This window comes from Sciurus carolinensis, chromosome X, assembly GCF_902686445.1.
Source record: "Sciurus carolinensis chromosome X, mSciCar1.2, whole genome shotgun sequence".
NCBI classification, from domain to species: domain Eukaryota; kingdom Metazoa; phylum Chordata; class Mammalia; order Rodentia; family Sciuridae; genus Sciurus; species Sciurus carolinensis.
This window is the reverse complement of record NC_062232.1, coordinates 84139971-84166637: the sequence shown is the minus strand read 5'-3', so window position 1 is coordinate 84166637 and position 26667 is coordinate 84139971. Positions and strand designations below refer to the sequence as shown.

Here is a 26667-nt window from a genome sequence, read left to right as displayed (position 1 = left end):
CCTTACCCCCAGTACCCTGCGCACACTACCCACTTTGGAATTCTTATGCTGGAAGGCTGTGTTACAACCTTATTTATTCCGCTTATGGAAATATGTCTATTTACACTATACTGCCCCTCCTCTCCTTTCTCTCCATGACTACCGTATACCTAGCTTTTCTGACTCCTGCTTTTCCCTACTTTAGGTTTTTCTTCGCCTTTATGTACTAACCTCTGGCTATGGACCACCTCTTCCGGCGATATGTAATCGGCCGGCCTCGCCGCGCAGATTCTACTTACATCTGCATAGATGGCTCAGTCTTTGACCTGAACAAGCTCCCAACATTGCTCCAACCACCTGCATCTCACTCCTCCTTCATGATGGACTACTACAACCAGATACTTCCTGAATACGTGCTTCATTTGCCCGGACACGAAGATCTTCTCCGGAGACTCCTGAAGTACTGTTATGTTGGAGACCTTGTTACCCTCAGTGGAGCGGCGACTCCCCTTTTGGGGAACCCACCGCTCCAGGGGACGAACTGATTGGAGCATATAATTGGACATGAGTGACTCCATGCTGCCAGACCAATCTGACTGTGTAATTTTTCTTTTCTCTCTGTCCTTCCTTCCTTTCTGTGTGAGCCATACTGATATGCTAATTAGGAAACCCTAAGGTGTGCAGTGATATGCTAATGAGTGAACCCTAAGGTTTTACAGTATGATAAGGAATGTGTGCTGTGCCAAAAACTATGTGTGCTCAGATAGTTATGCAAATTATGTAACCCTAAGGTTTTAGAGCGTGATAAAGTGTGTGCTGTGATTTTTGCTGATTTTAAAAATGTATAAAAACCCAACGTTGTAACTGGACCGGTGGCAGTCCTCCTTGCTTGCCTCCCGGAGCACGACTGCCCCGTCGGTACCAGCCACCATTGGTCATTGCCTCGCCATCCTCCGAGACTGTTTTGCTGTATGAGAGAACCGTCAATAAAGAGCTACACGTTGGACCCAACTTCTTGGTAAGAGTCAATTCTTGTTTCCTCTGATCTGTACCTCAGGTGAAGGTTCCTAGGTGCACTTCAAGAAGAAGACGCGAGCCGGGTGCTCGCGTCAGTTAGTAAGTATATCTAAGGTAATCTGAACTCCATTCAGTTTATTAATTCCCGCCTGATTGGAAGAATGCTCTATCCAGTTGGATTTCCATGTTAAATACTCACCTTTGGAAAGGCAGGAGCTAACTATCAAGAGCCAATTCTTAGGTGGTAAAGCCTCATTATATGTGGATTGTAAGAGACTTAATACAATTGGCGTGTTTGCTCCATACATAGAGCATACAGATTTTAACTCCCTTAATGTTGTAAAAGGAATAGACACATAAGTTCTTTTTGGTCCCTAAGAACTTTGAGAATCGTTTTGCTCAAAAATAGAGTAACATCCGAATTTTAATACTTTCTCTGCTGTATTAACAGCTGTTGAAATTCTTGGTCTCCTGACTTCTCCCGGGCAGGTCGAGACACTAGAGTAGGACATTTCAAATGTAAATTACAGAAGTCCCGTGCTAGCTCATGCTCTTCTACATCTGAATGCCTTCCAGTTCTCTGAATAGAAATTTTGCCCCAAGTATCAGGTGATTCTCTGTTCACAGAAACAGGCTTGGGACTAGTTTCTGAATCCTTTTTCATCAACTGACAATTCCCCAGAAGACAAAGAGGTCCTGAAGGACAAGCATTTCTGACTCTTAGATCTCAAGCTCTTAATAGCATTTTTAAGACTCATGCTCAAATCTTCCAAAAACCACAAATCAACACCTTGGTTCAAATAAAAGCAAGTTTCTATTACAGTCCAAACTAAATTCCCATAGTCTGCCATTGGGCTTCCAATCCCCATGCTATCTCTCCTCTCATCCAGAGGCTTGGCCCTGAGGGGCTCTGCCTGAGCAGGGAGCAGCCATGTTCCATCCTTCGCCGAAGGAAGGAGAAACCATGCTGTTTCTGGAAGTTGTGGCGGGAACACACATATTTAAACCAGGAAACTCACTGAGTTACAGATTTTCTCTGAATTCCTGAATAGGATATTTTCTTCTTAGGATTCTAAACTTTTGCACCTATCTCAGCCAAGTTAGTTCTCAGTCTCATACAGTCAGAAATGAAGGTAGACCTGCCTGATTGTGTCTGCAGTATTCAAAGTGACCAGGTCTCCATTTACATTTCAAGAACTGTAGGAGTTGCAATCTTTCCACTGAATTTTCACTTTGGTTAAGGACTGAATATAGCTGAATAGATCTATTTTTATTTCTCTCTCTGTAGAGAGCGAATTCCCCAGGCTTAACATCACACAATTTCCTTTCTTACTACTATACTTATTCACATTCACACGTTTCTCACTGGAAAGGGGCCAAGCATCCTTACCATTATTCTTTCTTCTAAAATTCTCTTGAACAGTCTCTGACCAGGCGCCAAATGTCCTCTCCGCCACATCCTGTGTGGAGGAGGAAAGGGTTAACGGGCCAGAAGAGAATGTTGGCAGTTTTTCTATCTATTACCCAAAAAACTTATCTACTCAATGAACACACAAGAGCCAATACTCAGGGCCTTGTGCTTGCAAGGCAAGCACTCTACCAGCTGAGCTATCTCCCCAGCCCCCAATACTCTTTTCATGTGAGAGGGTGCATGACAGGCATGGCCATACCAGCTCTGGCCTCTTACAACAACAACTTGCCCAACTCTCCATTATTTATAACATACAGGTAAAGGGGGCAAGGACCAGGAGGAGCTTCTTCTGTGATGGACAGGATAGGGTGGGGTTAGGAAAGCCATTCTCTTAGGGGAAAATTCCAGAGGGAGACAGGGAACCACTCCCTGCAGCACCACATGCTTCCTGGTAGTTCGTAGAAGCCAGGCCTCTGTGTCCCATGGTTCAACCTAGCTGATTCTGCTAAATAAGATTGGTTTCCCACATAGGAGTTTACATAGATCTATAGGTTTAATGAAGTCAGCCTCTTGCCCAATCCTTGATAAGGCATTCAGTGTATTCATGCAGCCTTCAGTCCAATCAAATATCAATCATGCATTTTTCCTTCTTTAGTGAGGCATGGACCTCAGTCACATAGGTCCTGATTAATAACAGCATTTTTGTAATTTTCTTAGCAAATGTACGCAAGTGCTGTTTGTGCTCTATTGCCCAGGAAGTTACCCAGGGGTCAACTTCCTATCCTCTCTGTAAGAACCCAGAAAACCACCCCGGACATGGGAATTGACATAAGAGGGTTTATTAAGCAAACAGAGTGTCTCCCTGCAGGGTAAGAGAGAAAATGAGAGGAAAAGAGAGAGAGAGCGCACAAGAGAGAGTGTGAAAAGCAAGGAGGAGAGAGAAAGAGAGTAGGAGAGAGAAAGCTTGAGAAAAGATGGCGGGGAAGCTATCCTTAAGCAGTTGAATTCCCCCGGGTTAACAGCGGACCAATAACGGAGAAGGACACTTGCAAGCTGACTGATGAAGCAATAGGTAGCTAGGATGTTCACAGACTGACAAGTAGTTGGGAGGCTGGGATATGACTACAGCAGAAAGGGTGGAGTAGCAGTTTTATATTATACTCTCAGCCTTATTTCTTCCTCATTTATGAGAAACAAATTCTGGTGGTCCATTTTCAGAATATCCAGCTGTAATTGGATCCAACTATAGCCCTTCCCTTTTGCCGGCCCTAGTTCAAAATTAACCAATGAGATAGATTGTAACATTGAACTCCTCCAATCAGAGTGAAGGGCAGCACTGCACTGTTAGAGATATAAGCAGGAGGACTGATAGCAAGCCCTTCTGCCAGAAGTAAGGATTTGCTTGCCCATTCACTTTCAAGCACACGTTTGATTTCTCGAGGCATTTCCTTATTTCTAAATATGCAGGTGCTGTTTGTGCTCTACTGCCCAGGAAGTTACCCAGGGGCCCATCTCCCTGTCCTCCCAGCCTTGTTTCTTCCTCCTGATGTCAAAATGATGCTCTGCTTTTCTGTCAACAGGATGTTCAAGGAAGGTAAGTGTAGAGTCCCCTCACCAGAGACCCCCACTGCTTCCTCTCCTGGCTAGGCTCACTCTCAGAACTCTCCAAACTTCTATGATCTCTTTCCCATCTCTCCTTATTCCCCTTGTGTTCTTCTGTTCCCACTCTACTCCCAAAGAATGACCTGTCTTATTTCTAAATCATAAATTCAATAAAAATTTGAAAACACTTTCTATACTGACAAAAAAGAGAATCTGGGCATGGTGGCACATGCTTGTCATTTCAGGAGGCTGAGAGAAGAGGATCCCAAGTTCCAGGCCAGCCTCAGCAAAAATAAAATTTAAAATTAAAAGGGCTGGCAATGTAGGTCAGTTGTAAAGTGCCTCTGGGTTCAATCTCCATTACCACAAAATAAGAACAATAATAATAAAATAAAATGTGAAAACCTGGAAAAATATACCTACAAACAACATTGCAGACTTCATGTTAATATGATTTTATATAAAGATTTTTGGTAATAAGAAGTGAAGTGTTATGGAAAATAATATCCCTGCAATGTAGCTCCCAAAGAAAAATGGAGAGGTGCAGCTCAGGAGGAGGGAGGGGAAACTAGCCAAGGAACAACGGACCCTGGGGGAAAGGGGCAGATACTGAATGCTGGGCCCTAAACCATGACCTTCCCCCATGGCTAATTAGTCCTAAACAGAAGCATAGCAAATACTAATGGGCAAGATTTGAATACTCATCTCTGGGATCTGAACTCTTATCTCCCCAGACAATACTAAGTTTCAAACTTTATGAAACTACCCTCATAAATTAAAGTTTTAACCTGTTCAACTAGCCCCTGACTGTCAATACTGCATGTACACAGCTTCAAATGATTACATCATTGTACTCTATAAAATCAAAATCCCTTCTGTAACTGATGGCCATTTTCCCATCCAGAAAATGGCACCCGAATCTGCGAAGGAATGAAGGCTTCTCTGAATCCATGGAGGTCTACTTTCTGTCCTTTTGCACTTACAGGAAGAGTGACAAAGATTAACAATTAATTTACCTAAAAAGCAAAATGATTCTCCAAAATGCCTGCACAGTGACAAACTATTGCCAAAAACTCAATCCTTGTCCCTGATAGGGACAAGATTTTGAGAAAAAGGAAAAACAAAGTTTATTGCTTTGATAGCAAGGGAGAAACACAGGGGACTCCTATCCCAAAGGCTGTGATTCAGCAGGAACAGGGGACTTTTAAAGAGGGGATTAAAAAGCTACATTCCACTTGTTCTCTGTGGGAATTGTAATTCACTTGTTAATTTGGGAGACAGGCATTTCTGAGATCTTCTGGTAGCATCCCCAAAGTCTGGATTACTTAATTCCTATGATGGGTGTGTACTTAAGGACAGATAACTGCCTAGGATGGAGACAAAAGGTAACTCTGTTTCCCCTGAGATTAGGGATGGGGAGAGATTAGGGAGGAACAGCAAGAAAGAAACATGTCCACTTTAAAAATAAGTTTCAGTGGCAGAGCAGCAAGGGCTATAGTTAAAGCATAAAGTGAACCACTGTTACAAAACCACATTAGCTAAAGGCATAAAAATTCAGAGATGTCACTATAAGTGAAAAATTCAATTTTCAGAAAAATATTTTTATAACTATAATTTTTAAAAGAATGTGTTTATGTATGTACACACATGTATGTTGCTTCCAAATACTTAAGGTAAATACTTACCTTACACATCTTTAAAATGTACACCAATTTATTTACAGTGAGTATATTTTTGTCACATTGAAGGGATCACATGGATGGAAGATGGACATTAATTCATTTTCTTAAATGTATACTTTCTAGTGTTTAATATTTTGTAATTAGGCAAGTTTGTTGAACACTTAAAAATATCTAATAACAAACTGACGCAAAAGCTCACACACATTTACCATCTTAGAAAAATTTTCACGCAGTACTCTCATTAAAAGTAGTTAAAAATTTCGACTCTACTTGGCAGTTCTTGTAAGTATATTCTCTTGTGATTACCCCAAATGTTCACAATCTCATGTGGATATTTCTCTTCTGTTTACTTAAGGGTTGGATGTCCTCTCTCAGTGGACAGAGATCCAGTGTAGGACTGCATCCAGAGGGTACAAAATACTAGAAACTTCTAGTTGATGCACTAGAGCTAAAGCCCCCCTCTCTTCTTGCAAAACCTTCAAGTCTGACTTTCAGAGATATAATTCTGTCTCTGACCACAAGAGGGCATCCTTCTATATGATTTTTTTTCTCCCTCTTTCAGTTCAGTGCCCTACCAAACTCTGCTTGTTATTTCCTTTATACATTTCAGGTAAGTCCCTATCATGACCTTCTGGGGATGGGCTGGAGTTATTTCCTGTCACTTGATTATTTAAAACCTTTCTGTAACTTTATACTTAAGTAAACCCTATATATAGTAGGGAGAGTTTATTAAAGCTATGCATGGTGAAATCATGCCCATTCAATAGACCTCAGTTCCAATGTTTGCATCTCCATGTAACATTTGAATTGCCCTCAGATACTAACTCCTACATCTCCCTGGCATTGGCTACTTCAGGGACAATAAGCAGCTGGGGAATTCTGTGGATAGTTTCTTTGTGTTCCACAAAGGAACACAATGTAATTCAGTCAACACAGAGCCTGCAGCATAGAGTCCCAGGTGTTTGTAGCAAGAACCTGAGTTGCAATTGTAGCTAATCTCCTTTGCAGGGGTGGCTCAGTTGCAGAAGGTTCCCTGAGTATTAGGCTGGTTGCAAACTCAGGGTCAGTAAGAACAAGAAGTTAAGTCTCTTCTGGTCCCTCACCGCTCTCTTCTTATGCTCTTGGAGAAGGAATTTCCTATAAGGACTCCATCTTGTTTGCATGGACCAAACACAGTAAGTTTGGGGCCTGTTCTTGCTTTCCTGACCAGCCCTCATTGATCCCTAGACCCCCAAACCTATACCACAGAGATTCCCCTCAAGGGAGCCCTATGAGATAGTGGTGACAGGTCACTCTCTTCAGAACACACCATGGTGAATTAGTAGCAAGAGGTTTTGGCTTTAGGTCGCCACAAGGCAACAGGGATTCTTTCTGTTCCCCCACCCTAACCCACAGGACACCCAGCAAATTGGGAACCCAGGTCACAAAGGCCTAGACTGTTTTTCACACCCTTGAAGATATATACATAGTGGGCCCTGACACATCTATGCTGGCTCCACATGGAAAACCTCCCTCCAGTGGCTATGGTCATGGCTGAGCTGAGATGTCCCCCTCACTTAGTAAGAAGATTTGAGTCATTTAGTCCTCTCAGGCCCATTATTTGGTAATGAGGAGTATCACTTTTACTGGGGATATTGAAAGTTAACATTTCTAGGATTCATACTAGTGGTGAATGAGGAGTAGTGATCACACCAGTGTCCTTGAATTTTCCTAGCAACAATACAGGATGAATTGTTCCCCGCTAGTTTTCAGGAGGATTGCTTGATGGCCCAAAAATTAACCTATTCTGGAATGTTGCGTGTATTGTCATGCGGTATTTTGTCAGATAAATTTTATTACTGAGGTTATTTAAATCTTTATCTGACTGTTTTTTTGTTGTTGTTGTTGTTGAACTGTTTTCAATGGGGCGTGTTGAAATTTCCCACTGAGAGGATGGATTTATCCCTTTCTCCATTTACTTCTGTGAGTTTCTACCATATATATTTCCTCAATTTTCTTCTATCATTTTTTTTGTATATTTCGGCTTTGTGACAAAAGTACATATTTATTTTACTAGCACCTTCATGTAGAATTGAACCTTTTATCAATATGAAATATCCCTTCTTTTCTCTTGTACTGTATTCATTTAAAGTATATATTATTTTTCTTGATAATGAATTAATAATTATAATGGCTACTACTTGGTCAGTAGTATAATTGTCATCTATGTTTTGCCATCTATGTTTCCTGAATTTTCTATGCCATTATATTTTACATGTGTACCTTTTAGGGAGCATTTCGATTAAATTAACTTTTATTAATCTAGTCACGATCTCTGCCTGTGTGTGTGTGTGTGTTGCTGGGTATGAAACCCAGGGCCTTGAGCTATACCTCCAGCCCATGATCTTTACTTTTAACTTGAAGTCTTCAGTCCATTTACATGTAATTCCAGATATAATTTGGATTAAATATACCATCTTTCTATATGCTTTACATTTGTTTTCCTATTCTAATTTCTCCTTTACTTTGTAATACTTACTATTATTTTAAATTATTCCATTTTGCCTCACTTCGCTTAGTAGTGAAACTGCCTTGTTATTTTTGTAGTCTTTAGACTTCAGATTACAGTGTACATTCCTGCTTTATTACAGTCTAATGTTCTTTTACATTTCCTTGGATAACACATGCTTTCCAGATTTATAATGTTCTGTGCATTTTAATTATTGCTATCTATATGTTTAAATTCTTCCAAGAAATTTATCTAGATTGTGCCCAGTGAGTGCTCAGATTTTTCTACATATTTACCACTGTCATTGTTTTTCATTGCTTTCTTACATTTACCTGCCTCTGTCTGGGATCATACTTCTTTAACTTAAGGATGTTACCAAAAGCTTGATCCTTGTCTCCAATTCTAATTCAGTAAAGAGGACACAGTTTTGAGAAAAAGGAAAAAAAAGTTTTATTGTTTTGCTAGCAAAGGAGAAGGACCGAGAACTCCTGTCCCAGAGGTTGTGGTTCTCTCTATCAGGGGGAGCAGGGAGCTTTTAAAGAGTTGATTCAAAAACTACATTCCACGTGTTCTGTTCGCAATTGCAATTCACTTGTTAATTTGGGAGATAGTCATTTCTGAGATCTTCTGGTGCCATCCCCAAAGTCTGAAATTACTTCGTTCCTGTGGTGGGTCTGCACTCAAGGACAAATAACTCTGTCTAGGATGGAGAAGAAAGGTAATCCTGTTTCCCCTGAGATTAGGGAGGGGGAGAGATTAGGGAGGGGCAGGGAGAGAGGAAGAGAAAGTAACATGTCTGTTCTAAAAAATAAGCTGCGGTGGCAGAGCAGCAAGGGCTATATTCAAAGCATAAAGTGGAGTGTTACAGGGTATCTCTTTAGTTTTTAATTGACCACAAATTTGGCTAGGTTTGGTTGCATTAAAATGCCTAACATATTTTTGAAAAATAAATTTTCGTAGACATAAAATTCTAGGTGTGTAGTTATTTTACTTGAGCACTATGGATATATACTTTCATTTTCTTCAAGGTACATTATTTGTTTTAAAATTAGATATTAGTCTTTTTTTCTCTCTCTCTTCTTCAAATATTTCCTCTTGGATTTTCAACAGCTTTACTATGATGATCCTGATTTAGGTTTTCCTAATACTTAACATGCTTAACAATACATATTGCTTTGTGTATCTGTAGTTTGATATGTTTTGTTTCTTTTAAAATGTTTCTCAAATATTCTTTCTGCACTATTTTCTCTCCTTCCTTATAGGAGAAATAAATTGTTAGATTTACCGTATTTCCTTTCATTTGATCCCATATCGCTCTGTACCCATCTTTTCATCTCTGCATTCTTCATTCTGGATATTTTCTACAGAACCTTCTTTCGAATTTCCAATTCTCTCTTCAAACATGTTTGTTATGTTATGCTGCTAATCACATAATTGTTCACTTAAGTTACTGAATTTTTTAATTCTAGTGATTCTGTTCTTTGATCATATTTTGCGATTCTTGGCTGAATTTTTAAATCTTTTATATTGTTGAAAATTGTGTCATCTGAATTATCTCAATTTTGCTTAGTTTTTATTTTCTAATTTCAATCATGCCATCTTATCTCTTTTTCACAATTTTTTTCAGGAAATTATGATATAATTAACTGTAGATTCTTTTGATCCTAGAATGAATTTATCTTTTTCTGGAGAAGAAATTTATTTTTCTTGTAAATCTCCTAAAGTGTAACAAAAACCTCCCCGCCCTTGCCGCAACCTCCGCCTCTGCTGGTGCGGCTGGGAGTTGGGGGGTGGGGTTGGAGGCGTTCGGGGGGAGGGGGGACCTGATCAAGCTTTGCAATCAGCCAGCAAGAGATGCCGCGGTCCCTGGAAGCCTGCGTCCCAGGCCCACGTGAGTGGCGCTGCACTAGACCTAGTTTGCTGTGCCTTTGCTTCTGTGGCTACCGACACTCAGAGGGCGGGCGGATGGGGCAGTGGCTGGGACTGAAAATATTTTTTAAAAAAAGAAACACACACACAAACAAACAAAAAATCTTGACAGCTAAGGAGGTTGAACATTTATTCCTTAACAATCAAGGTTGTTTTCTTAAATCCCCATATGTATATGTAATTATAATGTACTAATTAAAATTAAAATAGAAGAGAGATCTGTAGAGTAGAACAAGAAGATGGGGGAGGGAAGAGGGGCGGGAAACGGAAGGTACTGGGAAATAAGATTGATCAAATTATGTGCGTGTACAAATACAGCATTCTGAATCCCAGTATTATGTCTAATTTTAATGCACCAATAAGAATATTTGAAAAAATCACTTTAATGTCATTGGTGATTGAGATGACTAATCAGGATTTCTGTCCCTTGAAGGGCTGGTCTATTCCCAATTTACTTTTTTTTAAAATATTTTATTAGATGTTGATGAACCTTTATTCATTTATTTATTTGTACGTGGTGCTGAGAATTGAACCCAGTGCCTCACACATGCTAGGCAAGTGCTCTACCACTGAGCCACAACCCCAGCCCCCCACCCCAATTTACTTTTAAGACGTAGCTCTTAAAGGTTCCTGTTTAAGCCAGAATGGTTTGCCAGGGTCTTCTCCTGGGCAGGTCCAAATTCATATTTTATGCTCTTAGTCCCATGACTGTGGAAATTTGGCATGAGTCCACAGCATTTTAGCACTTTACAAGCCTCCTCAGGAAAAATTACCAGCTGCTAGAAAAAAAGCAGCCCCAACTGTTGAGATTAACTTTGAGGTTTCTCCCGTCCCATCTTTGCCCCATTTTTTCCATTTTTTATTGATGCATTATAATTATACATAATGGTGGGATTCATTGTTGCATATTTGTACATGCACAAAATATCAGTATAATTTGGTCAGTCGTTTTTCCCCAATACATCTCCTTTACCTCCACTATTCCCTCCCCGTGTAAATAAATTTTTATTTCAAATGATTTTTCTACTTTTCTAGATGTATTCCACAACATTTGATCTAACTTAGCTAGTGTTTTGTTCTGGAAGCAAAACTAAATTTATTTTTTCAAATGCTTAGTTTGGTATAGCCCTTTATTATCTGAATTGTTATATTCTTGCTATATTCATTGTGTCTTCTAAACGGAGAACAGATGTAATAAACCTTCTATGGAACTTTCCAGATGGACATATTTGGCTAGCATAGATTTAGTACTACAGATTTTTTTTTCCTCATTTAATTGCATTTCCGTTGTTCATTCTCATTTATGCCCCTGCCCTTGACTATTTGCCTCTTGGTATGAGGCACTCATTTCTTCCAGCCTTCAACCATTCTGAGATTTCAGTCACCTGCATAACAATAGATCCTAGTCACCCACCTAACAATAGATAATGAATCCTCCTCACCCTACAGTCCTCCAGACTTATATAAACGTAAAAATATTGCTTCTATTGAGTGTATATGTGTTATATATGTATGTATATATATGTGTGCATTCAGTAGAGATATTTTTCAAAAAGATGAATTTGAAAAATGACAATTGTTCCGAGTTATATGACCTTTTAAATCATTAACACACTGAAGATATATTCACTCACTCTTGATTATCACATAAGTATGATGTATTTTTTAAGTGTTATAAAAAAGTCTCAAAATGGAAAGCATGTTTTGATTTAAGTAATACAGTTACAGAAGTATTACATGGAAAAAAAGAAGTATTGCATGAAACCTGTGAATATGTGCAGAGATTGTGTGTATAATCCTGGGCTTAGTAGCATTGCTAATAGTAACAAACACTTGGAAAGATTTATTAAACTTTGAAATTTTATTAGTAAAGTTTGAAACCATTATTAGTATCATTATTATTATTTGGTACCAGAAATTGACCCAGGGGCATTTAACCACTTAGTCATATCCCCAACCCCTTTTTATTTTGAGACAGGGTTTTGCTAAGTTGCTTAGAGCCTCCCTAGAGTACTGAGGCTGACTTTCAATCTTCCTGACTCAGTCTCCTGAGTTGCTGGGATTACAGGCAGGTGCCACCGCACCTGGCTAAAATTTTAACTAAAATAATAATCTAACATATATATTATATTAATGTCAAATTGTTATTTAGACATTTGGAAAAGTATGTATTTTGGATTAATATTTATCCTTTCCTGAGATTCCAGGTTACTGTTAGTCAACCTTTAGTTCTTGCTCTGGTAAACAAGTGATTTTAGCTTTAATTTCCACAGTATCTTTAAAGGAAAAGCATATTAATTTAGTAAATGATAAAACTCAATTAAATATTATTTGTGAACATGTAATATATAAAAAATTTTAAATGAAAACAGTAAGTCATATTTTACTGTATAATTTCATTTTGAAAATATCTCTATGTATGCATAATGTATCCAATAGCATGCAAGAATACAATACTAAATATATTTGTATATCATCCTTCTGCCTTTGTCTTTCAATTTATTTGTGAAAATGGAATCATTTTCATGCATTTGATTCTGTGCAGTACCATGATGATGATACCTAAATTGCTGCTGAAGCTTAGTAACATGCAGGTTTAAATTTGGGGGAGAGACTACTTCATAGATCGTGTCCTATATAACAAAGCATGTGATGTTTGGTTATTTCCTATTTTCTGATGTGATTTTCACCTGTTATTGATGGCAGTTACAGAGATCTTTTAATTAGCAGTTTTTAAATGATCATAGTAAAATTCTACCTTGTTTTCTTTATGTATTAGCTGAAATGTTCTTGTAAAGAGAAACTCTCATCAACATTTTTGTCTGTCTTTATAGCTTTTATAGCAAAGGCAGAATAAATATTTGATTCTTCCCCTTTGTTTTCAATTTTCATAAGAATAAGTTGTTTTCCTTGCATTCTACAGATGTCTCCACTAAGGTTCCTTTTTGTTATTGTGTTGGGATGTCCTTAAATACTCCTAGCTTTGCAAACATTGATGGATTTTAACCCCATAACAGGATTCTGAGCCAAAGTGATAAAATTTGCCTTGTGCTCTTAAAAAAATCACTCTGCCTGCTGTGTGGAACGTAGATGGTAAGGGAGCAAGTGTAAAAGCAGGAGTACCATTTTGAAAGCAGTCTAATCTAGGAGATAGGTGTTAGTGACCTACCTAAGGTGGTAGCAATGGAGGACAGAAGAAGTGGCTAGACTCTGGGTTTATTTTGAAGTAGAGCTAAGAGAATTTTCTGATCAGTTGGAGGTAGAGTGTGAGAAAAAGCATGCTCCAGGCCATTTCCACACTTTTGATGCTGAGCAAGTGAAATGTATAGATCAAATGTTCTGCCCACATTTAATTTCATTTCCAATGCCTTCCTCCACACAGGGAAAGTTCCAAAGGTTGTGAATAACAGGACTTCTCTAACTGCAGGTCAATGAACTATTATGCATAAGTGTGTCCTGAGACATTAGAGGTCAAAAGGAAGCTGGTTTCTAACAATCTAATTGTGTTAAACCCTATCTCCAAAAAAAAAAAAAAAAAAAAAAAAAAAACACTGTTATTACCACCTACTGGAACATTGTTTCAGTTGAATGTGACAAAAATAAAATGCCTTTAGTGAATACAGTCATGGGAAACAATTGGTGCTATCTTTTTGTAGACAGAAATAAAACTTCTGGGTCTTAAACCACATAGTGAAGTGTGTTGGAAGAGAGTGTACATGACATAAAAGGAAATTTCTAGGATTGCATATGATCAGATATACAAGCAAAACACTTTACATGTATACCTGAAGCTGCAATATCAGATAAAGTAGTCTTTGGAGTTAAATTTTTAAAAAAAAATTAGTAGAGACAAAGAAGGTATTGCATAATAATAAAAGAATTAGTCCAGCAGGAAGATGTAAGAATCCTAAGTGTGTACACACTTGGTATGAATTGGATAAGGATCCTCCAGAGTCCCATGTGTTTTTAAAGGCTTAGTCCTCAGCAGATGACACTATTGGGAGGTGATGGAACCTTTAAGAGGTGGAGCCTACTGGAAGTTAGCACTAGGGTCATATCCTTGAAGAGTGGGACCCTGCCTCCTTCCTGTTTCTTTCTTTGCTTCCTGGCTGCCATGTGTTGAAAAGCTCCTCCACCATGTGTTTGCCCATAATGTACTATGCCACCACAGACCCAAAGAAACATGGCCAAGTGATCATGGACTGAAACCTCTGAAAGTATGAGCCAAAATAAAACTTTCTTCCTTAAAATTTCATTTATCTCAGGTATTTTGTTACAGTGATGCAAAGCTGACTATTACACTACCCAAACAACATAACCTCAAAATATATGAGACAAAAATTTATAGAGCTAAAAGGAGAAACCACAGTTTATAGTTGGGGCCCTCGACATCTTACTCTCAGAAATTGATAGAATTGTTACACATGAAATCTACAGGAATATAGACAATCTGAATAATATAATTAAGACAATAACCAGATCTACATGACAAATACAGAACATTTTGCTCAGCAATAAGAGTATACTTATTTCAAGTGTCTTATAACATTCGCAAAGATAGACCAACTTATAGACCATCAAACCAACCTGTAGAAATTTAAAAGAACTGAAATCATAAGCAGTGTATCGTCTTGCCATAGAAAAATATATTTAAATATCTGGAAATTATAGTTGACAACTATCATTTCATGTAACTTCCTATCATACATTATTTCATTGTTATAGAAGAATAGGGTTTGAAGTATTGCCTCCTGAACTGAAAGGCATTTTCAATCTGAACAAAATGAAAGCTCTCCCCAAGTATTTCAAACAAAATATTATTGAGGGGAAAGCTGCAGGCACGTAGAGAGTTTAGGGAGTTGTCACACTAGCCCATTCTTTCATTAAAATTTGTACTGGAAAAGGAGATCAACTTGCTGATTTTTTTGGGGGGGAGGGGTACCTGGGATTGAACTCAGGGCCACTCGATCACTGAGCCACATCCCCTGCTCTATTTTGTATTTTATTTAGAAACAGGGTCTCACTGAATTGCTTTTTTAGCACCTCACTTTTGCTGAGTCTGGCTTTGAACTCACGATCCTTGTGAGTCAGCCTCCTGAGCCACTGGGATTACAGGCGTGCACCACCACTGCTGGTTCTTGTGGATCCTTAATAGATTAGATCATGTTGTCAGTGAATAAAAATGGTTTCACATCTTTCCAATTTCTATGCATTTAATCCATTCTCGCCTAATCGTCTGGCTAGAATTTCCAGTATAGATTTTAATTAATGTGGTCAAAGCTGGTATCTTTGTATTGTTTCTAATCTTGGAGGAAAACCTCTCTTTCTTTAGTATGATGTTAGGGTTTTTTGTGGTTTTTGTTGTTGTTGGCTTAACCACTGAGCCACATCCCCAACCTTTTTTTTTTTTTTTTTTAATTTGGAGACAAGGTCTTGCTAAATTGCTTAGGGACTTGATAAGTTGCTGAGGCTGGCTTTGAACTCACAATCCTTCTGTTGCTGGGATTACAGGCATGCACCACTGCACCCAGCTGCTGATTATTAATGCAATCAGTTTGATGGCTGATTAGATTTCAGATGTGTGAGAGAGATTATCTATGAGGTTTTATCAGGGTTGTTGGGTTACAAAAACATCAGAGAAGACAATATTTGGATGTCTTTCTGGTATATGGCTGATGTTCACTCCAGCCCATGAATTCTTATACCTTCAGTTCTTTATAAATACTGCTTCACATTTTAATGTTTCATCATTAATTTCTTCCTCTTCCAAGATTCCTCCCCTGAATGTACCAGCAGTGAGAAAAGGGTTCATTTCTGAACAGACAGAGGAGTTTATTTGGGGGTTTGTGTGATTGGTCCTTGGAGTAGACTGACATTTTGCTTGCCCTACCACACTGTTAGCCCTTGATGTAGTGTATGGTAAGTGGACCATTTATGTGTCTTTAAACTTGTATTTTTGTTCCCAATTTCAGAATACAATGATGACGAAAGCTCTCTGCAAGGAAAAGAGAAAGATGAGAATTCTTTGCAAGGGAATTCTGACAAGGGAAACTTTCATGATGAAGATGATAAAAAAGAGCTTCCACCTTCCAACCTCCAGAAGAATGATGGAAACAGGCAGATGGTGGGTGTCCATGAGGACCCTGAAGTAAGACAGTAAGTTACCAGGCAACCTGCTTGTCATTTAGCAATCCATAGAACTGTGCAACTCTTTCATTCTCTGTTATCTTTTTCTTCTCTCACTGAAAAAGTGAAGAGTGATAAGAGTAGAATATAGAGCAGTCATAATGATAGGTCATGTAATCAGGGAGTTGAGATTTTATAAGAGAATTTGTAGCATTTCTATGCATTTTTAAAATTTCAATCTTTTTACTTTTTAAATTGCATTTCTATACATTTATGGGTACTTTCTTCTGTTGATTTCCCCCAGTAACTCCTCTACCTTCCAAGTTAACAATGGGAATATAAAATGGCTTAAGGAGTGCCAAGATAAAATTCCTCCAGAAAAAGAAATGAAAAGGAACACACAGGACAAAGCGGTGGGGAACTGGTTCAAGATCACAGTGAGTGTCTTGCTAATATGTAGGTAAGGTACAGGAGAGGTAGGTCAGAGGGAATTGGGTTGATCCCATCTAAGGACAGGTTCAGAAAATGAATTAAAAGGGAGCAGCCTAACTTCAGGAAGGGCATGGGAGGTTGTCTAAAGGCAAAGGTGGACTACTGCCAGGAAGATGGAATACATTCCCACCAGATGCCTTACTTTGTAGGATTGTGAGTCTCTGAAATATTTGTCAGAGGGTCAGGTAGAATCTCCTGGAATATTATAAATTAAGGCCATTTTGAAAAACAAATTTTATTATTTGGAAGGTCAATATTATAACACAGAGAAAGTACAATTAAGAAATCCATGTATTGCAACCAAAACAAAAAGAAAGAAAACCAAAAAATGTATCACGCCAATTGTTCCAGCAAAAGAAGTCTTTTTTTTTTCTTGAGGGGGTTACTAGGGATTTAACCCAGAGTCACTTTACTACTGAGATACATCCCCAGTCCTTTTTTAATTTTTTCTATTTATTTACTTATTTATTTAGGTACAAGGGATTGAACTCAGGGGCACTTGACCACTGAGCCACATCCCCAGCCCTATTTTGTATTTTATTTAGAGACAGGGTCTCACTGAGTTGCTTAGTACCTTGCTTTTGCTGACACTGGCTTTGAACTCTGGATCCTCCTACCTCAGCCTCCCTAGCTGCTGGGATTACAGCACTACCACCCCTGGCTTTTATTTTTTATTTTAAGACAAAGTCTCACTAAGTTGCTTAGGGTCTCACTAAATTCCTGAGGCTGACCTCAACTTTCTGATCCTCCTGCCTCAGCCTCCCGAGCTGCTAGGATCATAGGCATATGCTACTGTGTCCAGCTAGAACTTTTTTTTTTTTTTGGTACCAGGGACTGAACCCAGGGGCAATTAGCCACTGAGTCACATCCCCAGCCCTTTTATTTTTTTATTTTGAGACAGAGTCTCAATAGGTTGCTTACAGCCTTGCTAAATTGCTGAGGCTGGCTTCAAACCTGGGCTCCTCCTGCCACAGCCTCCTGAGCTGCTGGGATTACAGATGTGTGGCACTGTGCCTAACCCAGCTAGAACTCTTAAAAGTCAGTAGAACATCACAATAAAACACCTGATTGGGTCTGACAGCTGTCTTTAATTCCATGTTGTCTTTCTTCTCTTTCATCCCTTCTTTTACCTTTAGATTCCTTATGGGGTGAAGTATAATAAGACTTGGCTCATGAATTCAGTCCAGAGCCATTGCAGTGTCCCCTTCACACCAATTGATGTAAGAGAGTATGGTGAAGCCAGCTGATGGGCACAGGGGAGGGGAAGAGGTCTGGCTCAGCAGGGACCATTGGCATCTGAAATCATTGCTTCTGCCTTTACTCCCTGTAGTTCCACTACATCAGAAATCGGGCCCAGTTCTTTGTCCAGGATTCTAGTATTGCCTCTGCACTGAAGGATGTCAATAATAAGATTTGTGATGAGGAAAAACAAAAGGTATGGGATGAGAACATTCCTTAGTTCTGTTGGGGTTGGGGAGGAGACTGGACAGGGGCTGGTTACCTTTGGGATTAGAGGACCTGGTGCTTACCCTGCCTCTCATTCCCACAGATATCGATCTTTGTCAATCCTTGTGCTGAACCAAATACTTTGCAGAATAAGTTCACACCAGAAAAAATGGAGAAGCTAATGGTAATATAGACCTAAGGCACATTGTGTGAAAAATTTCCTGACCCACATCTTGTACCACCACGCTGTCACCACCAGCTTCCATAGCCTCAGAGCCACTTTCTCCATCTGTCTCTGCAGCTGACAATGAACAAACGATATGATGTCTCCCAGCAAGCTCTCGACCTCCAGAAGCTCCGCTTTGACCCAGGTATGACTGACAACAGTAATCCTAGGGCAGGTGAGGGCAGAGGGGTCTACCTGGCAGGGGCACATAGAGATGAAAAATTGGGGAGCGGTTCATGCTACTGCTGCTCCACACAGGCCCCTATGAGTTTTCTGATTCCCTTCTCTTGGCTTCCTGAAGAGTTAAGGGATCATGACATTGACATGATCCTAAACCGAAGACAGTGTATGGCTGCCACCCTGCAGATCATTGAAAGGAATTTCCCTGAGGTGAGACCATAGACTGAGGACAGGTATTTAGGTAAACGGATTGAAGGGATGGCATAGTAGATTTATATTCCAGACTCTTGATAGTAATCATCAGTCTAACCATTCCTTCCCAAAAGCTGTTGTCCTTGAACTTGTGCAACAACAAACTATACTGGCTGGATGGACTGTCTGACATTGTAGAGAAAGCCCCCCAAGTCAAGAGACTGAATCTATCTAAAAATGAGGTGAGAAGAGAGAGCCAGATGAAATGTGGGTTGAGGGCGGCTGGTAGCGCACAGCAGGGCGATGGCAAGAGGCAGACAAAGGCAGCTGTGGGTGTGGGTGAAGGTCCCAGGGGCTGGGGTGCAGGGTCCCAGGTGTCCCTCTCTCCCTGGGTCTCCTTACCTGGTTCCCTCCCCATCTTCTCAGCTGAGGACCTCCACGGAGTTGGACAAGCTGAAAGGGCTGAAGCTGGAAGAGCTGTGGCTAGAAGGGAACCCCTTGTGCAGTGCCTTCCCAGACCAGTCTGCCTATGTAAGGTAGATAATGCCTGGTGACACCCGTCACCCTTCCAGGGTACCTGTTTCCCCCGGGGGCCTGAGCTGCCCCTGATGTCCCCGTCTGCAGGAGGATGCAGCCCCGGTCCTCTGGAAGGACCACAGGCCGTGCCCTCTCCTCTGTCTCTGTCCCTCAGCTTTGCCCACAGGTCTGCTTTCCTTCCTCCGATCTGCTCCCCGTTTTCTCCTGGACTGCGCTGTGTTTCCTGCCCCTCTGCACTGGCCTCCTTCAGCAAGCCCTCCCAAGATGGGGCTGGGCTTCCCTCCCCTCGCCTAGGAGTGGCCCTTCTGCCCTTGCACCAAGGAGTCCCCCCACCTGTCCCAGGCTGACGTGGAGATTTTCATGCCCCGTGCTGAGGACTGAGGCCCTGGGTGGCTACCATCCTGACATCTGATCCTCTAGGCCACTGGTGGGAACTGTCTTCTCCTTGGGGAGAAATGTGGGTCCCTGAGTCAAGGAGCCAGAAGTGGGCCACTGCCAGCGAGCAGAGGGCTTCCCAAGACAGGAGGGGAAGGCACAGGGCAGAAGAGGAGGAGGGGGAGGATGGGGAGGAGGAGGAGGAGGAGGAGGAGGCAGCGGCAGGAGGGCAGGCCTCTCGGGGACACTGCGGCTCCCTCCCTCGCTCCACATCACACCTTCCTACCTGGGCCCTCAGAGGAACCTGGGTAGCCCAAGTCAAGATGGTTCCTCGGGCAAGGCACCGACTCAGACAGGCACAGGTGCACAGGGACCATCAGGAGGGAACCCGGTGACCATAAGAGGGGGCCACAGACCCTCCCTCCCTTGCTGAGCTGGGGCCTGACCCTTCACTCCTGGTTCTGAGAATGACTCTTGCCCCGGGGGCGGCTCCTATTCCCATATCTGGCCGGCTCTGGGCGTGTTCACACTGGAGGCAAAGGCTGGACCCGCATCCAGTGGGCCCCAGCCCAGCAGGTGCATGTTTTCATTCCTGCCTCGGGCCCCAGGGCCAGCCAGGGGCAGGTGAAGGAGTGGGCTGCGGTGGGGGAGCCGGTTTCTTCTCACTGCCGCCTTGACCTCCCGCACCAGGGTAGAGCATCTTCCCCTTCCCTCTGCTTTGATTCCTCTTTCCCCATCTCTCCCGCCCCTGCCCTGACTCCCTTTCAGTCGCCATACCCCTGCCTTCCCCTCCCTGCCTCACTCACCAAACCCCCACCCCGCCCCAGCATCCTATCCTGGGGGGCGGGGGATGACCTGGTCTTGGTCTGGCCAGGCCGTGCCCCTCAGAATGCTGGACACCCAGCATGGTAGCAGAGCCCGGGGCCCCCACCCCATCCCCTGCTCCCTGCAGAGCCTTCCGTGGGCCCTGGACAAGGGGGTCAGGCAGTGTAGGCAGGAGCTACCCAGGGGAAGGAGAGGGAGGAGAGCAACAGGGAGAGAGAGTCTGCACAACCAACCGTCGCATCACTTCATTAGATTTTTTGTTTGCACAGCGCCATCCAGGATTGTTTCCCCAAGTTGCTACGCCTGGTAAGTGCTTACCTCTGTTCTCGTCCCCTCTTCCTCACTTACGCGACCCCCCACTGCCCCCAAGCCTTGTGGGTCTCGCCTAGATTACGTGTGCACCACGTAATCCTCCATCGTAGAGGACATGGATTCTCCCTGGCATGGACATTTTCCCCGGGAAGAACACACGCGCATGCACACGCACACCCGCCCACGGGATGCATGTAATGGTCGAGTTTCCCAGGAGCTCATGATGCAGACACCCAGTGCAGTCACACCCGTGGAATTTCCAGGGCCATTGTATACCTGGCCTCTGGCCCTTGTTCCCCCTTGAGCCTATTCATCTCCTTGGCCATGCAGTGCCACCACCCTGAGCTGCACTGCTGACTTCCTCTTCCCTTCTCAAGGATGGCCAGGATTTACCAGTATCAATCGTAATTGACAGCGAAGCACCTGAAATAATAAGACCTTGTAAGGTGAGGAGGGATCATCAAGATTTGAGTTGTTGAAAGGAAGTTTTTGTCAATCACAGAGTTTCAAGGTGTCTTCATTTCAGGAAAGCTATAAAGGATCTGATAACCTAAAGAGTCTACTATTGCAATTCCTACTTCAGTAAGTTTACCTGGGATCTTGAGGAAGGTGAGGGCTGGGACAGGCTGGGCTAACTTAGCACAGGTCTGCTCATAGAGTTTCGAGCTATCATTTGAGGGCTAGACCACAGAGATAGCCTGTCCTCTTTGCTTCTCCACAGGTATTACCTCATCTATGACTATGGAGACAGACAGGGCCTCCTTGATGCTTACCACGATGAGGCCTGCTTCTCCCTGACCATTCCCTTCAACCCTGAGGACCCAGACCCGTGAGTATTGCAATTCAGACTCTGACCTGGGACCATGTAGCTCTCTCCTGGAAATACCTGTAGTGGTTGGACCACCACCTTCTATTCCTCTTTTTCTTTAGGAACAGCTTGGAAGAGTATTTCAAGGATAATAGAAATATAAAGAAGCACAAGGACCCTTGTAAGTCTGTGATTAGAGAAACTTGGCATGAGAAAAGTGGTATGAAGGACTCAATAACTGACCACAGGGGCAAGGGTATGGCAGTCCCCATCTTTGCTTTTTCCCCATACAGTTCTGCGTATGCAGCTGCTGAAGCACACAAAATATGACATTGTAAACTGCATCAGTATATTACCAAAAACTCAGCATGACTTTAACTCCTATGTGGTAGACCTATGCGTCCAAACAGTGAGTACCTACTTCCTCCCTCAGGCAGGCCTAGAATTCTCGATGTAAGTAGTAAATTTCCAAAGGATCATGAAAGCCCTAGAGTTTTGTTCTTCCCTTTCAGGAAATGATGCTCTGTTTTTCTGTCAATGGGTTGTTCAAGGAGGGTGAGTATCTAAAGTGTCTCTCACCAGATTCCCCATGACTCCCTTCTCCTGACTGGGTTCCCCCCCAGGATTCTCTGAGCCTACTTACTTTTCCTTCTTTTCTTTTGCTTTTTCTTCCCTTCTTTTTTTCCCTACTGCTATTGGGGACCAGACCCAGGGCCTCACACATGCTAGGCAAGTACTTTACCATTGAGCTCTATCCCCAGCCTCTTTCCTTCCTTTCTTTTCCCTTCCCTCATTACTCACTTTTTCCCAACCTATTTTTCCCATGAAAGATACTGATCTGTTCTACATCCGTGCCTGTCTTCCCTGCACAACTCAGGCATTAGGAACACAGGCTGTGGAGTTTGATGGCTCTCATTCCAGGTTCTTAATGTGTTAACTCTAGCCTGTTACTTAACCCTTCATTTTCCTCGTTTGAAAAATGGGGGCTGGGGCTGTAGCTCAGTGGTAGAGCACTTACCTAGCACTTGTGAGGCACTTGGTTTGATCTTAGCACCACTTAAAAATAAAAAAATAAAATAAAATAAATGCATGCTTTCCATCTACAATTTTTTTTTAAATAGAACAAAGAAAAATTGGGCTAATAATACCCATCTGGGGAAGCTGTGAAAAATGAATCAAGCGAGCTTGTGTTTTTCAAGGAATTCATGTTAGGGGTCTTTTCAGTGGGAGTTGATTTATTTCTACTGTAACTGCCTCAGACCCTGAAATCTCCTGATTCCCAGTAAAAAGTTTTTAGAGTCTGGCTTCCTTCAGGGTGCACAAGAGTATCAGGAAAGACCTTTACTGGGGAACACTGTGAGTATGTAAACATGAATATGCAGGTCTAAGGGGGTATCATTGTTTATTGTCATTGAAGTGGAAGGAAAGTCTCAGGGTTCTGTTCGTGCCTTCACCCGGACCTTCATCTTAACTTCTGGCAGCAATTCCAGGTAAGCGCTATGTTGTGGATGGCAGTGGTAACACCATCCAAGCTTCCATCCAATGGTGTGATTAATGTAGTCCTGGGGTCTTCTCAACACTGGGGAAAGCCAACAGGTAGATTCAAGAAGTCTAGAATGGTAGTTAAGAGCATAGAATCTAAAGTCAGAATAAATTCTCTTCTTTACCCCATACTTATTACTTAGCTGTGTGACCTTTGTCAAATTATAAGACTTTTCTGTGGCTAGTTGACTTCCTCTGTAAATGGGGAAGAGGGCCCACTTTTAAATAAAGGGTAAATGGATTGGAGTTAAATCTACAATCTAATGAAGGAAGTAAACAATCTCTCCAAAGTAGGCTCTGTGGCAGGGGTAAAGAAAGGGCACCAGCCAAGGGAGCTAGGAGGTGGGCAGTGTAGGGGTTTGAAAGGAATCTGGTTGCTAAGTAGCAGTGGAAACAGGATCACCATTGTGAGGGTGTGGTTGTCCATTTGTTTGATTATCTGAGGACTCACCTTTCCTCTAGTCTGTGCATCGTGAATGATGAGATGATTGTGAGGAATGCCAGCCCCAAAGAGACCCAGAGTGCCTTCTCCATTCCCATGCTCCCACCTTCCTCCAGTTATGTGCCTGACCAAGAGCAGCAGGGAACAGCACAGCCTTTCTCCACCCAGTCTGAGGAGCAGAATCTCAAGTACACTCAGAAGTGAGTGCTGGGAGTCTCTGGGGATAGATTTGAGTTGGAAGAAGTGGGAATTTAATAATGGAAATTTTCATTTAATTTGTAAAAATAATTTTTGTTATGTTTTGCTTCCAAAGTTGGGCTCATGGAAAAATATATATTGATTTTATTGTGATAATGTAAGTAACTTAAAACAATGCAATGTTTAAATCAGGTAGCATGATCTCATATATATCAAATTCTAAGGAAACCACTGAAAACTTAAAATTAATATGTAAGGTTAAGGTTAGCATTGTTTCAGGGTATACAATCAATATACAAAACTCAACCATATCGCCATATACTAGTAATGAACAATCAGAAAATAAAGAAAAAAATTCAATTTCCAATAGCATCGAAAAGTAGCATATTAGGCCAGGCATGGTGGCACATGCCTGTAATCTCAGCACTTCAGGAGGGTGAGGCAGGAGGATTGTGAGTTTGAGACCAGCCTCAGCAAATTAAGTGAGACCTTGTCTCAAAATAAAAAGGACTGAGGATTTATCTCAGTGGTTAAGCACCTCTGGGTTCAATCCCCAGTATAAAAAAGTAACACATTTAGGAATATATTTAACAAAAAGTATAAAACATGTACTCTGAAATGAACAAAACGTTGTAGAAATGAATTAAAGACTTAAATAAATGGATGTTCCTGGACTGGAAGACTTAATATTGTTCAGATGGCAATACTTCCCAAATTTATATTGCATATTCAGTGTAAATGCAACCTATATCAAAATTTAGCTTCCTTCTTTATAGAAATTTACAAATTAATCCTAAAATTCACAAGAAAATACAAGAAACCTAAAATAGTAAAATAATCTTGAAAAAGAACAAAGTTGGAGGATTCACTAAAAAGTTGCTGTAAACTTAGAGTAATCAATTTGTACTGGATAGTATAGGCCTAAGAATAGACATGTATATGAATAGAATAAAATAAGGGTCCAAGTACAAAAAACAACCATTACAGTGAGTTGTTTTTCAACCAGAGTGCCAAAATAGTTATGAGGTAAAGAATAACCTTTATAAAAATTGGTTTAGGAACAACTGGGTATCCACTTACAAATGAATCTGTTCCACACTCTCATGCCAGAAACAAAAGCAAATCAAAAAGGGGTCAAAACCCTAAATGTTAAAGCCAAAACATTAAAATTTTTGGAAGAAATCACAGGAGTAAATCTTTGCAACGTTCACTTAGACAATGATACCTGACATATGACAGCAAAAGTGCAGGCAAAAAAGGAAAAATTTAGTGGACTTCATCAGAATTTCTAACTTTTTTTTTGCATTAAAGGTCACTATAAAGTGAAAATGCAATCCAAAAATAAGAGAAAGTATTTGTATATTTTGTGTCTGATAAGGGACCTGTATCCAGAATCTATTTAAAAAACTCTTCAAACACAATAATAAAAAGACATGTAACCCAATTAATATGGGTAGAGATCTAAATAGACATTTGTCAAAAAAAAGACACACAAATACACATAAAGTACTTGGAAATATACTAAGCATCATTAGTCATCTGGGAAATGCAAATCAGAAATAAACTGAGTTACCACTTGATTCACACCAGAATGACTGTGATTTTTTTTAAATGGAAATAACAAGTGTTGGCAAAGATACGGATTAATTGGAACCTTCGTACATGGCTAATGAGAATGGAAAATGGTAGGCTTGTGTGGGTTGGCAGTTCCTCACAAGGTTAAACATGGGGTTGCCATATAAACAAACAATTATACCAAGACAGATGAACACTTAGGTTAACATGAAAACTTGTACACAAATGTTCATAGCAACATTATCAGTAATAGCCCCAAAGTGGAAACAACCCAAATGTTCATCAGTTTATGAATGGATAAATGTGAGCTACACACACACACACACACACAGGCACACACACATATATATAATGAGATATTATTAAGCAATACAATAGAATTAAATTATAATATACTCTATAACATGGTTGAACCTTGAAAATATTATGCTTAAGTGAAATAGCCAGTCATGATAGACTACAATTATCATATCAGTCCATTTATTAAAAAATCCCCAAATGAACAGATCCATAAGGACACAAAGCAGAATAAGGTTACCCAGGTCTGGAGAAAGGTAGAAATGAGGAGTGACTGCCAACAGGTAAGGAGTTGTGTTTGGTTTTGTTAAGATGATGAAAATGTTTTGGCATTGGATAATTGTACAACCTTGTAAATAGAGTAGAAAACCACTAAATTATACACCTTAAGATGGCAAATACTATAATATATACCTGAATTTAAAAGTGATTGGAACGTTTTTATTTTTGAATTTCAGTTTGTTATTTTTTTGAGCATCTTTGATATCATTATGTGTTAAAATTCTTCATTCTTCTGAACACTCCTGATTTTCTGCTTTGAATTCTGATGAGCATGAATGTTAGTCACAGATATTTTAGTTTTCACAAGGTGTTTATTCATCATTACAATGGTGTTCATTCTGGCTTGTGTGTCCCAGTGTAAGAGGTGCATTAAGAGGTGGCATTTTGTGACCAGTGTGCATGTCCTGTGAAGTTGTAGAGATTGCCTATTTTTCAGGTGCCTTGAAGACAAGAAGGAGGACTAACCAGAGGTGGTCAGGTCTTCACTGTGCTGCAGATGAGGTGCGGGGATCAATTGGGTGAAAAATGGATGTCTCTGAACCTTTGGGAAGGTATTGGTCTGGGAATGGGGATGGCACTGGAACTCAGGGCACCTGGTTCTTCTAACATCCCAACTCCTTCCTTCCTTCCAAGTCAAGATTCCAGAGGAGGCCTTCAAACAGATGCCCTGAAAGGAGCCTTTGAATGTCATTCTCATTTTTATC

General features: G+C 40.9%; 1 protein-coding gene across 1 annotated transcript; it reads left to right on the top strand.

The window, feature by feature from the left end:
* The first annotated feature begins 218 nt into the window (after window positions 1–218).
* LOC124971577 (nuclear RNA export factor 2-like) lies at window positions 219–26641 on the top strand. Its single transcript, XM_047535278.1, has 23 exons — window positions 219–439; window positions 859–997; window positions 3875–4001; window positions 16081–16264; window positions 16539–16671; window positions 17863–17946; window positions 18057–18161; window positions 18276–18356; window positions 18474–18543; window positions 18700–18788; window positions 18905–19012; window positions 19197–19306; window positions 20777–20813; window positions 21197–21265; window positions 21346–21401; window positions 21541–21648; window positions 21750–21808; window positions 21921–22036; window positions 22140–22182; window positions 23045–23117; window positions 23632–23811; window positions 26400–26464; window positions 26597–26641. The coding sequence occupies exons 1-22, from the start codon at window positions 219–221 to the stop codon at window positions 26425–26427; spliced, it is 2220 nt and encodes a 739-aa protein (XP_047391234.1). The 3' UTR covers window positions 26428–26464; window positions 26597–26641.
* Window positions 26642–26667: the final 26 nt, after the last annotated feature.

Excerpts from the sequence above, each read along its gene's own strand:
- LOC124971577 (XM_047535278.1), top strand. The coding sequence starts at position 219 with ATGGACCACCTCTTCCGGCGATATGTAATCGGCCGGCCTCGCCGCGCA. Across the intron at positions 998-3,874 it reads ACGTTGGACCCAACTTCTTG|GTGCTGTTTGTGCTCTACTG; the intron begins GTAAGAGTCAAT and ends CTAAATATGCAG. Across the intron at positions 23,812-26,399 it reads AATCTCAAGTACACTCAGAA|GTGCCTTGAAGACAAGAAGG; the intron begins GTGAGTGCTGGG and ends CCTATTTTTCAG.